Genomic DNA, 18,116 nt, shown 5'->3' on the forward strand with positions numbered 1-18,116 from the left:
AATTTGATTTTGCTCGATTGAAGTTTAAATCCTCTAACTAGAAAAATAGTAAATTCATAATATAAAGAACTTTGTAAGATTCATAAAATTTCCCTAATAATATCGATTAGATGGAGGAGAAGGGTCTTATAAAGCGTAGCATAAAAGAGAAATGTAGACAAATAGGTATGCCGAGATACCTGGGCGGCACCCACACGTGAGAAACACGAAATCCTTTCTCTGAACGGCCTCGCCTTAATATTACATCCACGAGTGAACTTTTCTGGAGCAAACGAGACACATTGCCGTACCAACGTCCTATATAGCAACAACGACCATCAAAACACGTTTAAATCGATTCCCCACCATATTGGATACGGTGATTGTAGATATCCAATGCCTTCTAGATAGACCTCTCCCATCTAGAGAGCTGTCCACAGCTCCTTTTGCTACGATAGACAAAGAAGGATCGAGCAAGTAACGGGCAAAGTTACTAGGCAACGTTCGTGATCCATAGAACCTCGAATGTTTCTCATTATTTAATACAACAGAGTTTAAGAAGGATAAAACTTACGTAGAACAAAATGTAGATGGACCGTAGCTTTTATAGTACACATTTACTTATTACCATACCGTCAAATGGAAGAGAAATTTGCATGAATGAAACGCTGGATACAATCTTTATATTCGTCTAATTGCATTCTGTATATCCACAAACGTTTCGACTTCGAATTTCCATAAATCTGATGATATAAAGTTTAGAGATTCAAAGGAAACAATTCCATTGTAACGTGGAAACTCGTGAATCATCAGAAGTCTTTGACGATCAATGTAAATCGTTCATCTTTTGTCTTTTAGAAGGAACAATAAAATGAAAGCTTGAATACAAATCGACGATCGTGAATACCAATTTCATTTCGTTTCCGTTTTCTCCGCCGTGAGTATAGAATAACATAAATAAACGGAAATTTAATGCAAACGCGGAATAAAGAATGCAAACATGATTGTTATCGATTAAAACGATACAACATACCATGATATTTATCTTTGTATTTTTGTAAGTTATTTGTTAGCTAGTTTGCTAGTTATTAATTGAATTAACCAGTTGAATTAACTTATAAAAGATAAAATAATATTTTTCTATTACTTTCAAGCTTTACTTTTTATTTCTGAAAGAAAAATGCTTCTTCCAGCCGTCTTACGATAATAAATCGATTGTTTATCGTAAAAATGTCGTTCTTACACTCACGATTTGTAACGAACACATCAATCGTAAAATCGCAACAATTTCTGAACGAAAGACAAACGACCTAAACGTTAAAAAGCAGCAAACTATCGATATCGTTGCCCCAAAAGAGTCGTCAATCGTCGAAACGAGTCACATAACACAAAACTCGTTGACCTCAAAACTGCGCAAAATAAATACCGCGGAATACAAAAAAAAAGGGCGAGTCAAATCACTAACGATAAAATGTGACGAAATTTCACCGAGAGCAAAACCACGCAGCGCGCGATCAAAGAAACCTACATTTAACACGCTTTCGCGTTAATTCCTGCATCCGTCCACCATTTTTCAAGCTGACCGACGATTACGCGGTAGCCATTCGAAACTGAATGTTTAAAATCCATGACGCGAGTGTCGGAAATTTCGCTTTGAAAATTTCCTAGTATGAATGACTCTTAAGAATAAATATTTCATATCGATTATTGTTTAACAATGTGTGTTCGTGAGTTTTACGGGTGAACACTTGACAATTAAAAACGAATCGAAAAAGCACAGTCATTGAAATTGTATATAAGCATCCTTTGGACTGTGATCATCTATCTAGTTGTAGATTTTTCAAGAGAGAAAAAAATTTCATCTATCAGTGGAATCCGGCGTAGTTTTGAACAATCAAACACACGAATCAAATTATTATTCGAAGCTAGATGCGTCTTACAACAAGTGAAAAAGCTGCAAACTTTCTATCTGCAACAAAGCACACGAATGCAAAAAAAGGCCATCTAGGATACATTTGGATATTTACGACGAAAAACTCGAGAACCGAGAACAAATGGGAAAAAAAATAGTTGAACCGCGAGCGCAAACATAGCTCGTTGCAATGATCGCGATGCATCCGAAACAAATAGAAGCCGCATTTGCCAGAAACTGGTAATAAACTTCCATCTCATGACGCATTTACGTCCCAACAACACACCGTTCTTCTACCTCTTCGATACTCCTCCGCTCTTTTTTTGCCCTTTTGTTTCGCTCTTTTGTTCGCCAACCTATCGCGCAGTTCAACATGGAAAAGAATCGCGCCGATAAAACGCTCCGAAAAGAAGCGGAGCACCTAGAGAAATAGAGAGAAAGGATACTTTAACCGTACGTCATCCCTGGTGAGATAAAAACTTTGGCTGCTGGAGAAATGTAGCCTGTGTGCAGGTTCTACCAGTCGAGATGATGGAAATTCCACCAAACGCCGCGAGGAGTCGTGGAAAACGCGGAAATTATCGTGGTTCCACGAAGATTTAGGCACATAATAGAGCGAAAGTGCTTCAATATTTAGCATTGGTAACTTTCCATCCACATATTGTATGAAACTTATGAAACATTTTGAAATTTCATTAGCATTGTAATGAAATACGATTAGAATGATTATACTGAACAAAGAAATCGATTTAAAAATGTATGTAGAAGTTTTTTCGAAATTAAATAAACGAAGATACAGATGGTTATTCTAAATTTTAATCATCAACAGTATGGCAAAACATGATGTTATTTTGTTCGTATATTATTTGGCATATCGAATGCGAAATGTTTAATGCTCCTATTTGGGAACATAGAAGATTAAGGTTTTCGGTTTATCGAGAGGATAATAGTAAGGATAGTAATAATAAATGATAGTAAACGTAATACTATTTGCGGATAGTACCGGTGGTTTGGTTACCTGAGTGCGTGGAAATTGTAGATATTAATATTTACTACGCTGGAGGCATAATGAAAATTCAACGTCTACTGCTAGCAGAGATATGAATAATTCAGACATTATTAATTCGTTGTCTTGTAACGTGGAATTACATTTATATATCGACCACAGTTTAAATAGTGGCAAGGATTAATCATGATAAAATTTAATTTTAATTTGAATTACGATATCAAAATATAAATTTTTCTGTATATGTATCTACGTCAATTTTACTTCGTCGCGATATTTGATTCTGCATTTAATTCTCTTACTGATCATTTGAATCTTTGTTTTATGATTTTCCTCCAATCACAAACTACAGAGTCTAAGATCATTAATTGAATTAAAATTTTTAACTTAAATTTTTAAGACAAAATCGACTTATAATTATCGAAATGCTATAAATAATATAGGTAACACCTATAATAATAAAGGTATAATAATAACACCTATAATCAATAATATAGAGCTAATTATTAAGAATTCGTATTATGTCATTATATATTATCGTAACATCAGATTATAGAAAATACATACCTACCACAGATACGTTTTCTAGAAATGTATATTTTTCTCCATTAAATACAGGTGCTGCACGCAGAAAAATACACAAAATACAGACTGATTGGCCCGGTATACAGCAGCGAAAAATTGAATAGCGAAACATCCAAAAACCTTGACAAATGGACGAAGATACGAGCGGTGGAAAATATCGGACGCAATTCATGCCAGCAGTAAACTTAATTCCAATGGTTTTTTATTCAGTTGTTGGCATAACAAGGGTCGCAAATTAGTTGGAGTCACGAAATATCTCCCCTGATAGTTGACACGATGAATTTTTTCCCAATCGAACAACGAAAAGGGATGCGGCGTCCAGTGGCTGCATAAAAGTGTAGCCGCAAACGAACGCAGTTTGATGGTCACAAAAGTCAGAATCACGAATGCAGATCGTGAAATTCGCACACTCTATACATAGCTACACGCTATACAGGCGGACGAAAGTATTCGAACACTTTTAGATACGTTTCATGAATTGTATTATAGGTGTCGTACTTTTACGTCTTGAAATTTTATTACCACTGTTGCGAAACTCGAATATCAGAGTTAATGAGACGTTCTTACAAAATTGCAACGATTATAACGATTAAAACGTTCAAACTCGATTTTCCTAAAGTCGTTATTTCTACGTTATATCGTTATTCCACCGAATAAGCTGTACTGTTGCGAAAGAGGATTTTTAATACTCAAATCAAGTATCATAGAGAACATTCAGCAACAAATTGTATACAGTTTAACGATCGCAAAAGCTTGGATCGGGAATGCAAATCGTGAAATTTGTAGTAGCTATATGGAAGCTAAACGTGATATATAGTTTGAGGATCATGAGACTTTTAGGTGGCGATAACCGTTCCGGTTCGTACAGCGGCCTGGTTTGAAGCAGCTGTAAAATTTTTTCGATGCGATCGTCATCGAGGGCCGCGAACGATACTTTGCGAAACGCTCGTGGAAAGGACACTGTGATCCGGTGATAGCACGCGTCCATTACACCCGCGTGTAAAAATGCTATTACTTTTTGTGGTAAAAGTATGTATCGTATAGGGTGTCTCGAAAAAATAGAGAAACGAATTTTCCAAGTCCTCTCGGTACTAAATGCTTTCGCATTGTATTCTGTTCTGTGTGAAAACGAAACAACCGAAATGTATTATATATTTTCTGAATGGCGAGATATATTATTCGTAAAATAGGAGAAGAAAAATGTTTGTTGTTTGGAAGTGCATAATGGTTAATAATGAAAGTTCGCTATAACTGTATTTAACTAGCCGTATTTTAAACCTTGATCTAGCTAATGCAGATAATTAGTGTCCTTCCCTTGGAATAATTATCGGCACAAGTTTTTATGCCTTCGCCCTATCCGCTCCATTTAACAAACTGATGTCTGACCTTAACTAATCCGAAGTTTAAAGTTGCTGCTTGCGTTGCGTTGGTCGATGTACATTCACCAGCGCTATAGTTTAGTTTCACGGCAATTTTATGGATAAAATTTAACTGACAATTTTGTTTCGTTGTGTTTGAAAAAGTTTCGAAAGTTTCTTTATAAAGTTGGCGCAAGAGAATAACGAAGGTTGCACGGTTAATAAATAGACGATTTCTTAATGCACAGATTATTTCAAGCGATAAAAATAATATTTAAGAAGCGATTAACTGATTCGTAGTAAGACTTGGAATAAGAATGAATAATATAAAGTAAAGAGAAGGTAAATCGTATGAAGGGATCCTCGACTGTCATGGATTATTCAACAGCATTAAGATGAATAATTAGAGTTGGCAGAAAAGTGCAGGAGGTGATTAAAGTAAGTTCGATGGTCAAGGTTAATAAACTATCGAATACCGATACGCCAAGTCTCTGAGAACCGTGTAACGAGCCATTCCTCTTAATTCCTCCCACGGGACTACTTCCACACTATTACAATAACTACTTTGGAACAATAGCAGCGAACAGAACACATTCTCAAAATTGAGCAATGCTATACGCACTATTCCCTAGCATCTCCTGATAACTACCGATAGAAAGAGTTTATCATTGGAAACATATAACATCAACTATAAATAGAATGAATGGAAATTATGAAATCACAAGCACGATAATAATGTAAGGGCTTCACGATGTTATATTGCGTTCATAATACGGATTATGTGTTATTACATATTTAATATTTAATGAAACTCGAGTATTCGAAAATTCGAAAGTTGGGATTTTTTTAGTTTGAAAGAGAAATTTGAAGACGTAAGAATTTGTTCAAGTATCTGAATAGTTGTTTACAGATTTTTGAAATTTAACGAAAACTCGAACCGCACACATAGGTAAGAAATATCTTGGGATTAGTATTAGTAGCCTTTGGTATTGAATTTCATTAAAATTTCTAAGTACATATTGAACTTGGTTTCATCGCTATTCATTTTTCACATTGGTACACGCGAATCGTGAAACAAGCCACGATAAAACTTCTAGAGCTCGAACGTTATCACGAGAAAGATTGTTTTTATCGCAATCTGCGTAACGCGTAACTACCAGAAAAACTTTTAATTGTGAAATAGCCAAAGTGTCCTATAAGTTTTTTTAATAGTCGAAACAACACGAGCATCGAGTTGGAAACACGCGAAAGTAAAACCTGAAACCTGTTATCAAAACTATGTCAATCCGTGGCGATAACCGCAAAACTTTTGTAATGAATTTAGATCGTGGCGTTTTTGAATCGTGCTGAGTTGAACACGCACGAATAATGGGCTTAAATTATGTAGTTAATCGAGACCGCTTAAACTGAAGTGACTGAAAGACGACGACCAAGATAAAGTCTCTCAAAGAGCTCCATTGATAATCGCGTTTTTCGTTTATATCTTGATTTTAAATCTGTCTCGCCAATGCGTGATGTTTGAAATCGCCAAAATATTATTAAACAGCGCTATATATAAAATATTGAGAAAGAAATGCATTCTCAATTTGTTGTTCATTTCGTGTTCAATGGAAATACAATTTACAAAAGCCATTAAGTCGACAAACGAAAATTGATTTTAAATTGTATCGCATAAGAGTCCGTTACAGTAAAATTTGTCAAACAGATGTAAAAGTTAATTAGAATATTAAGCAGTAGCTTTCTCATTTCACTAAACAAATACTCGATTGATGTTCAATTCTCCAAAAATAGTTACACATTTCGAGGTAAATGGCTACTTGAGAGATAGTGCTCACAACATCATCACCCTTTTCTGGTCTTCGATTTATGGAGCTGATCAATGTGGTTTGCCACTCATCCCATAAGAAAAGTCAATCATTCCATTTTAGCATGCTAACGGCGAGATATAAAAAGAAAGATCGAGACTCACCTGTCCATAGTTGTCGAAACCATACTTGGCGGCAATTTCTGCGGCGACATCCGGTCCATCCGGGATGTAAACTGCGAACTGGTTGCTGAAAATCGGCGTAGGTCGCGACCGTGGTCCAGGTTCCGACTTTACCAACAGAGCACCGATCAACAACACTAACAACACGCACAACGAACCGCCCTGAACGATGATCATCTCGTCGTGGCCGAATGGACAAGATATGTTATACTACTGTTCTTTAAACACCGCGTACTTCTTTACTTTTTTTACCCCGTTACTTCGCGTTACGAATTCCGATTTGCCTATCGAAACTATAATATTTTCAAACGTCGAGAATCCGCGAGCAGAATACGCAATTCGAGAATATTAAATTTCCCGTGAAATCCAGCAGGAGTGGAGAATCTTCACTTAATTTCCGTATACCATTGCCACGAATGTTTCGCCGCATCCGAATGACACGAAGGAAAAGGATAAAGAGAAAAAAAAGATGTTGAATACGTCAAAATGGTGATACGCGACACGATACTAGCGGAACGATCTCGACTCTGAATTCTTCGGTCGTTGCTGTTCTTATCTGTAACCAAGAAATAGAGAGAGAGAATTAATAGTACGATTGAAAAAAAAAGTGGCCAGCATTCAAGTCACGACGCCAGAAGGATGTCATCGGGATGTTTGCGGTTTAACGATGTTAATTATTATCAAAAAGATCCTCCCCGAGTTTTGTACACATGCTGAATTTTATATCGACATTTCTGAAGCTTAATTAATGAAAATATGAAAGAATTTTTATGCGCGACTTCACGTTTCAATATCAGGTATATACAAAAATTTTGATATAGCATTAAAAGTCTTCCTGTTTTGTTGAAACGTCTAAATAAACTTTCCTGAGAGAAGCTCGTATAACAGGAATGTTGTAGTAGCCTGTAACAAAACACGGCGGTCAGCGCTTAAATTACAATGCATTTAAAACGATCGCGCAAAAGAACCACGAACGGAACAGCAATTTAAAAATTGAAAACCAATAAAATGTTTCCTTGTACTTCACTCGTGTCGTCGCAAAAGACATACAAGAAAAGGCTCGATAAAATCAAGCGCTTCCACGATGGTCTCGGCTCCTCCCGCCCACGTTCTCTTTTGCCACGTACAGAGCAGAGAGCGTCCTTCGAAGGATTTCGAAAACTATATTAAAGTCATCCATGAAACTCCCTGGATTCTGTGTATCTCCATAGAATCGGAATAGAGAGACGCGACATGATAACGGGTGAATTATCACAAATAGGGTATCCGAATATTCGGATATTAGAATTTGAAAGACAGCACGCGTGGAATACCAAAAGTGTGTGTAGTTTCATGAGAGAAATGATTGAAAAAATTATTGGTCGTAAATACCTATAATACTAACACAAGTGGCTGCAAAAATTATTGGCCATTGGCACGTGCCTTTACTTTCCAATATACGACAGTGTGTTATCATATACATTCCATTTTCATAGTATTAAATTCTAGTTATATGAAACCTACTAATAAATGATACAAAATTTAATATACCAACCTAACTGATTGGATCTAATCGGTTAATAAATAAGAAGATACCATAGCAAATAAAGTGTGTACCAATAATTGATGAATGGCGTATATTCAATATCAGAATATGAATTTAATATGTTATTCCCTGTTTAAAAAAAAAAAAAAAAAAAAACGAATTTTTTTGGAAAATCACACCTTACAGAGGAAAATTGGTTTTGTATAACTGCTGGAAATATTGGAGTTTTGCTATAGATACTATCCACACGCATTTTATAAATGCCGCAATCTACATATGTCGCAGTCCACTGAAGCCGATGCTACACATCCGAAAACCATTTTTCATTTGCAGCGAAAAAAAAACATTGTGCAAACATATCAAACCCTGGTGCGGAACCTCACTAAAATTTAAATTTCCCGCTTGTAAATATTCTTTTAATAATCCTGTCCGTATGAACCTGTTTTTGTAGGATAAATTTCAAAATATGAATATTCGATCGAATATATGCAAATGATTTATGTCTCTAATGGAAATTAGATCACTGTACATCAAACATGAGAACGAAAGTTTTCATCAAAATAAAAAACCATGAAAAACTAACACCTGACTGTCGCTTTTAAGCATTATATAAGAAGAGAAATTGCAGTCGAGTCACTTTTACCCATCAGAACATTGACAAGAACTCTCACGATGCCACGTATGATGCCTTCGTACGTAACGTTAAGCATCAAGATACTTTTTATAGACACAACATACTAATGCCGACTAACGAATATGATCAGCTTTCCATGTTCCTTATTTACTACGGTTTCTACCACTAAATATTATACCTGTCAGATACACACTCCTATTCGTACAAGCCAAACGAACAAGCAAGGTTTAAACAAATACCATGTAACTTTGAGGAACAAACGTTGAACCGCACCAACGAACCAATAACCAGAGCGTTACTTAACCAGTACATAATCGGATCACTGACAGAACTTAGCGTTATGCTTGGCGTCGATGACGTCAAGATTCGGATATTTTTAACCCGCACAATACCAATCTACAAGAGAAAATCTACAATGTTTGCCATTTTATTCTTTCGAAAATTTCTGAAAAATAACGTTACACGTGTAATAGCGTATAGCACAGATTACTTCAAACATGGTTATCGAACTCCAATACGTTTCAGGTAGGTTCGAACTTTCAAATATTAAACGAACTAGTTTTATCTATTTTTGAAAAACTCGAAGCTACGAGAATCTGCAGAACGCACATAATACACAGGAATTTCGCGTAAAATGCAATGACTTGATAATGAGTTCAATCGGGAGACAAGATTGCGGAACGATTAACCAGGATTGATAAACGTCTCGTGATTCCGCGAATGCCACACAAAGAAGGGAACGACGTCGCCAACCGTTCGAATAGAATCTACCAATTTTCTAGCAATTAACCACCGGCAATGTTCTTCCCATTCGCAGCAGCAAAATAGAATTCTACGAAAGGGTTGTTCGCGCAAAACCGAGCACCAGCAAAATTCTTTCGACGATCGAATTTAAATAGCGTGTAAAGAACACGAGTGAAGAATAAAGAAAAAGAAAGCTTAGCGAAGAAATCGAGAAGGAAAAAAGCAATGAAATATTCGTCCGATACTTTTTCTTGCGAAAATCTCTTCTTAGCGGAAAATTTTTATTCAAGTTCAAATATGAACATTTATGAAATATTTCTCCGTGTATCTATGCTTTTTGCTTCCTATTTCACATTGAGTGAGTTCACATATAGTGAAAAAAGCGCCGACTTATGTTTGTTAAAATACGTTAGCACTCGTAATTCGTCTATTAACCACCGCAGTTCTTCGTATCTTCTCATTTCTTCTTTAAACTGCTTGTAAATGGTTTTTGTCTGAACTCTAGCCACATTTTTCGGGTATTTATCGTGCGACAGGTTCATTCTCGTGTATTCTATCTCACATATTTATCTTTTATAGCGCTATGTATATCATCCTGTCATACACTGTGCTTTATAGAGGAATTTCATCATCGTTGGAGAAACGAACGATGAAAAATCTTTTAACCCTCCGGCATTTAACGAGCCATAGTATTTTCATATTCATCCTAGGCTAGTTTATACAATCTTGTGTAAAAATCTTGGGCCACCTACCAAACACTTGCGTTTTGTTTTTATTTTTTCGCGAATGAATATAAAAATACTCGACGTTAATTCAAATCCTCTGATGATTAAATGTTCTTTTTAATGAATATCTAACATTTTCCCGGAAGTAGCTATCTTCGAAACATCGAATATTACACTCGCATATAATTGCGAGCAGTTTTCAAATGAAACCAAAATCCACAGTGAACGTGTTAAACAACATATTGGTTGCGTCACAAGGACAAAAAAGTGGGGGAGAATGCTTACGATGGTTCAAGGACCGTAGAAAGCATGAGATTTGCAATTCCACGAGTGCTGTTACGTGTAAAATAAAAGCCACTCAAAGCGTCATAATACCACGACAAAATATGAATAGAGATAATATTATACAGGATGTTTAAAAATGAATGCTCCTCGAATGTCAAGTATGAATAAAAAATAAACGTCAATGTACTATTTTCTTTAAAATATATCGAGAATGTGTAATAAAATGAGACTTTTCTAAAAGAAAAATCTCTCGTTCTTTTCTCTCTCTTTTTTTTTTTAGAAAACTGTACAAATTTAGTTTCTCGTTAAAATTAATCATATTTATGCGCAGCACGAAGAGAGATGTAACTGTTTGTAGTTCAAGAGCTCATTTTACTTTGTTACAAAGCATTGAAAACGCGGTTAAATTGGGGACACACGAACTCCAGCCGACGTGATTTGAATATTGAGTATTCAGACGCTTGAATAGTTCTTTCTTCAAGGCACACAGAACGAGGTATAATTTATGGTGCGACTGGAAAGAGGAGATGATGTGATGTAAAATAGCATAGACAAAATGAAGTTTTTGGTACGGCGAAAAGTTTGGTTTTTTTACAGGATCTATAACGACAGATCTATAACAAACAAAAGTATTATATCATTAAAAGGAATTAATATTTCTTTGCTGTTAGACGTCGAAATAATTTGTCGTTTTCTAACACAATTGTTAAAATGTTGTTTAAATGTTGCACTTACTGTTACAGATTGTTACTGGAAATATTGTTAATAGAAATTAAGTATAACGATATAAACAGCTATGAACGTCGTAGAGCGTTTAGACGATCAATATTATTGTGAATATTATTGGGAATATTATTGTCAATATTATCGTAAGATACCATCTAGACGATCAATGTGTATCGTTTACACAATGCTGAAAACTCTGAAATATCGACAATAATATTGATCGTTTGAACGCTTCTTCAGTGTATGTGTTTTGGTAGAACCTGTACAACATGTTTGTGTACATCTGCGTACAACTGTCTTGCGTACTGAATTCAATTACCGATGACACGCGTACTCACCAAGAAGACGCTGATGACGACAACATCGGACAAACACAGGACGGACAGTTTAGCGACAACTACACTAATGAATACGCGAATGGCGATCCGTACACTTCATTAACATATGCTAACTGTATCAAAAATTACTAGGACGATTCTTTGCGAATTTTAACATTTTATTGTTGAAGATTGATACCAATTTGGTTTCCACTTTTCTTATCGGATAGAGGTTACGGAAATTATTTAGAGGTTTCACGGGAAATTATTTAATAACATCTGTAAGTTTTCAAAAAGATTATTAAAAAAAATAACAATTTAAAAACAATTAATTTATAGACGTTAATGAAAAACACTGATAAAGGTAGACTTGCTGGAAACGCGATTTTTGCGTCATATGGAACAATACCGACATTACAACATTTGCGTCTCTTCTTATTTACCAAGTGAGGAATAACTTAGCGGTGTATTAAATTATATTTCTTTGATACGAGATATCTCGTTATATTACATTCTAAATATCTTACGTAACGATAATATACAATATGGTAACTTTATTCGAGCTGATTGATATTCACATTTAAATGCGGCTTAGTAGCTTATCGTTCGAAGGAGGACAGTGAAATAAAGAAACGTGAATACACGAAAGAAGGAGAAATCAAATGGATGAGTTAAACGAACGATCTAGACAAAGCTTAAGACGTTAAAGGATGTTTATTTCCTTGCTCGTGGATTTCTCTGAAATATTCCGTCATTATCGTTAAACTCTACTCGCAGCAATGTGGAAATAAATACGGAAATAACATATCTGATCGAAGATGCATGAAATTAAGATTTATACATAGATAACGCCTGAAGCTGATTTCATTACATAATCTACTTGTCTTTCTGTAGCTAATAAATATCCATTTACAATATTTTTATTATCGTTCTGCAACTCTAGCCCTTTTATTACTTCAAAGTTTAACTACAAAATTTAATTAAAATTAACCTACCAACATCATATTTGCTATTGATCTATCATACAATATATATTTAGCTATCGAGAGAACAATTGTTAATAACGATGACTTCATAATCAAAAATTCGAAATACCAGTTAAATGTATTAAATATTTCCATAAAAAATATCACAAATTATAATACATCACGTTCAAAATTTACATATACAATCAACCTTCATGTAAAGTAAATCCTCTTCTTTCGTAAATTTACATATTACGAACCTTGCATAACATCGTTATTCTCAATGCTTACTTTACAGAACAGGAACTACCTTGATAAATCAGAAATTATACAATTTCTTTGGTAATCATCACATCTATACGTTTACTATCATAATGAATAGCGTGGAAAAGTAATTAACTAGTAATTAATTAGTAATAATAATGATAAATTCGACATATTCTGTATGGCTTTATTATTATACATTATACATATATTCCACACGTTTAATTATTTCAAATCATCTAATACGACCAATAGCGCAAATCATTTCACAACTAGGGAAACACGCATTATCTCCAAACGACAGTAACCGTACGTCCCATTATGCAGCCGATAATAAAGTGCTCTTAATACCGACGCTTCACGCACAAGGTCGCAGCCAATCACGTCCGTAAACATACATACTCCAATTTGAAATCTAATGGAAAACGAGAAAATAGAGCTGGTAGATATCGACGATCGTTGTATACGTGTGTACACGGTATACCATTACCATATATACCAGTGGCAAGTTGAAACTCGTTCGATCAGGAAAGAGCAGCCTGGAATTTTTTGTCACCAGTGTAGCAAGCTCTCGAGAAGACGAGGTCGCACGCAAGCCGGGACGCGGGAGGGAGAAACAAAATTTGTATTCGAGCAAATCATCACAAAATCCGTAATACGTCCGTGGCTCACGAAAATATTAAAACAAAAGTCTAATGTGCGTGTGAGTGTTATATGAAACATTTTGAAATTTCATCAGCACTATAAAAGACACTGTCACGAGTCATGATTGTATAATTTAAAATAATTTAAAAATATAAAAGTGGATGTGCACTGCAAATGTATCGTACATATATTTAAAATTTTTTGAGAGAAGCGAAAAATTATTTGGCATTTTACGAGAAAATTATTTACTAAACGCATCTTGTTGAGAAAAAGAAAAGACTATAGGAAGAGCATTGGTCAATATTACTTTTGTAATTTTCTCTCCTTAGTCCTTGAAATACTATTTTGACGGTTTTGACGGTTTTTTTAACATAAGACTGAATTATTTTGAATTCTGACACTTTTAACATACATGTGCAACATATTTAATAAAAAATAAGATGACTGTACAAAATAGAGTTAATAAATAACGCCTTGAGTAAAACTTGATTCTTATACGAATCGAAAAAACTAACCTAATTCAACATTGTTCGTAAATTTCGAACTTTATAGCAGTATACTGGAGGAAGAGACATTAGATTTACAAAATTTGCTCTTGTTTCTATATATTTTCATCACATTAATGAAATTTGAAAATATTTCGTCTAACACACATATTCATAAAGAAATGTTGGAATACTTGGTGAACCACTGTATTTCTGTGAACGAAACGCGAAACCGTAATTAGTTTCGGGTCAGAAAAGGTCAGAGCGGAGCATTAATCGGAACTAAAAGGTTTTTCGAGCCCGCATGATTAGAACACGACACCGCGATATTTCTTTGGCGACGCATCGCGCATACGATACAAACCTGCACACACGCGTGGCCACAATCATTTTTCGCACGCCACTCGCACTGGCCTGAATTACACACGCGCGCGTGGCTCCGCGAAACGCCAACGCTGCTTTCACAGCCTTTTTTTCCTCTTACGAGCGCAACGCGTGCACCATTCCGCATGCGAATCACGGTCAGCCTCTATTTTCGACGAAAGTGAAAGAATCGAGATCAACGACCCTACCGCTCACGGAGAAATTCGCGAAAGAATATCGACAGTTAAAATCCGCCTTCTACTCGCCAGAATTCAACCAACGAGGAAAAAAAGCACTAGCTTAATCGGGGAACAACATGAACGAGTTTCACGAAGAGAAAGTCTCTGGTACACGAGGACCTCGAGATGTCAGCTGATAGAAACAAAGACTCAGAAAGAGCCCCGTAATTGGTCGTTGAGAATAGACTATAATATACAAAACTATATAATGGAGACACACACCAATATAAAGAGGTTAGCTGTGAATCACGCGACGTCAATCATCAAACGCAATTCTTTTTTTCATTTTAATAAGAAATACATTTACCTCTGTTTAGATATCACGCGGCGTTAGGTTCCCACGAAGTATGGTGAAATTTCAGCGGAATTGCTTGAACGGTACAAATGTCACCAACTTTGATATATGCACGAAAACGACTATGTTTTGGCAGTGGTTCGCGGCATGTTCTTCCGGCACGAGGTCTGCGACGAGGTTAAATGGACATTAACATGTGCGTGAAAGGAAAACACGACGGCACCCACGCACTACTCGAAGTAAATTGTCAGAAGAACGAGGCCGAACTTTCGAACCGATCCATCGATCATTCCAACCACTACAGGCCAAGTGTAGCACCGCACTGACTGCTCTCGCCGTTCACCAAGGCGATAAACAAACTCGTCGCCTCTCCCTCACGAGTCTACCCTCCTTCTCCTATCAAGTCTCTTACTCTCGCTAAACGTTTACTATCCCGCTTCCGCGGACAAACGCCGACTGCCGTGTGCTGCTGAGCGAAATTTCGGTCTTTCTCGCACTGCGGCGTTAGCAATATGGTATGATCTCACTCTCATCACTCTATCTCACTCACTCTAACATTATACATCTCTGTTACATTCCCTCCCTCTTCGCTCCTGCTCCGTTTAAGGCACAGTGCTGCCACCATGCTTCGCCCCCACTATCGCATCGCATCACAACTTGTCATCTGGCATTCTTGATTTTTTGACATTTTATGAACGCTCGGTTTAAACTGGATGATATTTGGTAATCGGGACCGTTTGTAGTTTCGAAAAAACTGGATGTCACTCGCGAGAAGAGCAAATAAGACTCGTTTATGATGACTCCATGACGCGACAACGCAATGTACGACATGTTTTGAGCCACTGATAGTCTGTACTGGAGCAGAAACTGTATGAAGGGTGGTGGTGCCACCCTACTGCAATCAATTGCAACGTGATTTTGTTTATAGAAAAGAAAATCTTTCGTTTTGACAAGTAAAAGTACTCGAACTTACTAATATAATCAATATTGTATTTATATACTACAAAGCTATTTACAATTACAATTAAATATTTATATAAATATCTATTGAGTTAAATTCCCTACATTATCTGCTGTAGAATATATAAAATATTACAAATATTATATCTCTTAAGTAAAAACTTATTAAAATATTATTTTTTAACCTTATTTAAACTTAATTTTAAAATTTGAGTACAAATTTCAAATTTTCTAATTTAATCTTTTTTACTTATCTTCTGCAAATACGTAAATAAAATTTCTGAAGTAGACTCAACGTAAGTTCTAGATGTCCCTAGTGTAGCTATTGATCCACAGTCGTATATACAGGTCCCGAAACCCCCCTGGTCAAGAATGTCACAATGATGCGGCGATCTGTGTTTCTTTAATCTGCCACCATTGGCGTTGCTGCAGAGTAGTCAAAACAAACGACACAAAACCATAATTCTGTGTCCCCTAAAATGAACATCAATAAATTTATTTATGAATAAATAATATATACCTAATTGTAAAATATTATACAAATTATGAAAAATGATAAAAAATTCACTTGATTATTTCCACCATGTTTTACTTTCTTGAAATAGTTTGGCCATTCGACATCAGCGCCCTATATGTGGTGGACAATGCACGACCGTAATGCTGAGTGAACATGTTAATTCTCCATTTGGTCGTCGGTATTGATAGTTCTTCGTGGCGGTAGCATCTCTCTTCCATTTTCTCCGCCTTTACTGAAACGGTATCCATCATGGTACGTATATTTTGATAAAATCTAGAAAAAGATCTAAAAAGCCAGTAGTAATCCGTCATCAAGTACACAAACGAATTATGTAGCAACATCATATAAATTATTTTATACTGAAAAGTTGAAATATTTACAGTTAAAGTGTATTATAATAGATTGTTATCTTTTGTTACAAATTTTGAGGTTATACGAATGTGTTTAGAGTACTTTCCAATATTTTGTTTTAAATGAGTGTAAGGTGGATTAAATAGCATGAAATGGAATATAAATATGATTTTAGAGTCGCGTCAGGACAAAGACGGTCAAAAAGGCCGCGAAGCTGATTATCGAGAAATACTATACTCGATTGACCATGGATTTCCATACAAATAAAAGGATATGCGAAGAAATTGCTATTATCCCCAGTAAATCTTTGCGAAACAAAATCGCTGGGTACGTATTTACTAAATTGTATGTTTTGTGTTAAAACATTTTTATGCCAAAAACTAAATCCTAATTTATAGGATATTAGTGTATTCAATTCCTTATTTAAATCTATTTCAATTTTTTATTGAATTTCTTTATCCTATTATTCTAAACAGATTTGTCACACACTTGATGAAGCGTCTGAGACACAGTCAAGTACGTGGTATTTCCATCAAACTCCAAGAAGAAGAGAGAGAACGTAGAGACAACTATGTTCCTGAGGTGTCTGCGTTGGAGCACGATATTATCGAAGTAGATCCAGAAACCAAGGAAATGTTACAAATGCTTGGATTTAACAACATTCCAGGACTTCAACTCACACAATCCCAACTACCACCATATAGCAGACGTTCTTAAATTTATTTGTTTATATTAAATAAGATTGTTAGTATTGCACTTTTGAATAAAACTGCAAGCTGACATTCTAAAAATTTTATATTCTCAAATTGATTTTTACGTGTAAACCTGTCATTCTTTCGAGTGTGTACATATATTGATTTCCTTATGGTAAGTAACAGGCTACTGTAAAATAAAATACATGTTGAGAAATATATTAAATTCTACAAGCTAGAATTAGTATAATTGATTATCTGTACTTTGATAGAAGCATATTTCATATCCATTTATAAAAAAAAAATACAAATCAATTTTAATGTTAGGTTTTGAACTATAAATGGTAGAACGTGAAAAGTTTAAAGTAAAAGTACGCGTGCGCAAAGTCGGCCATTTTAATCGAACTTCTGTACTGTAGATTATAATTTATAATAATTTATTATTAAAATTAACTTTTTCGTTTACTTTTTCCAATATTTTAATTAACAACATTATTGAAAGATATTAATATTAAATTGCTTCTTACATTATTTTTACACATAAAACGAATATGATT

At 35.3% G+C, this 18,116-nt stretch overlaps 2 protein-coding genes across 4 annotated transcripts in view; one reads left to right on the forward strand and one right to left on the reverse strand.

Annotated features, from left to right (window-relative positions):
* Positions 1 to 15,888, reverse strand: part of LOC126917958 (furin-like protease 2) — a 567,776-nt gene extending 551,888 nt beyond the window's left edge. The window contains exons 1-2 of one of the 3 annotated variants that reach the window (XM_050725441.1): positions 15,052 to 15,888; positions 6,810 to 7,383 (exon numbers count right to left, since the gene is read on the reverse strand). In XM_050725441.1, the coding sequence (XP_050581398.1) occupies positions 6,810 to 7,004 (195 nt within the window). In that variant the 5' untranslated portion in view covers positions 7,005 to 7,383; positions 15,052 to 15,888. The remainder of the gene's footprint in view (positions 1 to 6,809; positions 7,384 to 15,051) is intronic. The other 2 variants (XM_050725440.1, XM_050725443.1) reach the window with 2 other exon arrangements.
* Positions 15,889 to 16,626: 738 nt separating this feature from the next.
* LOC126917973 (40S ribosomal protein S17) lies at positions 16,627 to 17,663 on the forward strand. Its single transcript, XM_050725472.1, has 3 exons — positions 16,627 to 16,768; positions 17,043 to 17,194; positions 17,344 to 17,663. The coding sequence occupies exons 1-3, from the start codon at positions 16,766 to 16,768 to the stop codon at positions 17,582 to 17,584; spliced, it is 396 nt and encodes a 131-aa protein (XP_050581429.1). The 5' UTR covers positions 16,627 to 16,765; the 3' UTR covers positions 17,585 to 17,663.
* Positions 17,664 to 18,116: the final 453 nt, after the last annotated feature.

This window comes from Bombus affinis, chromosome 6 (genome assembly GCF_024516045.1).
Source record: "Bombus affinis isolate iyBomAffi1 chromosome 6, iyBomAffi1.2, whole genome shotgun sequence".
NCBI classification, from domain to species: domain Eukaryota; kingdom Metazoa; phylum Arthropoda; class Insecta; order Hymenoptera; family Apidae; genus Bombus; species Bombus affinis.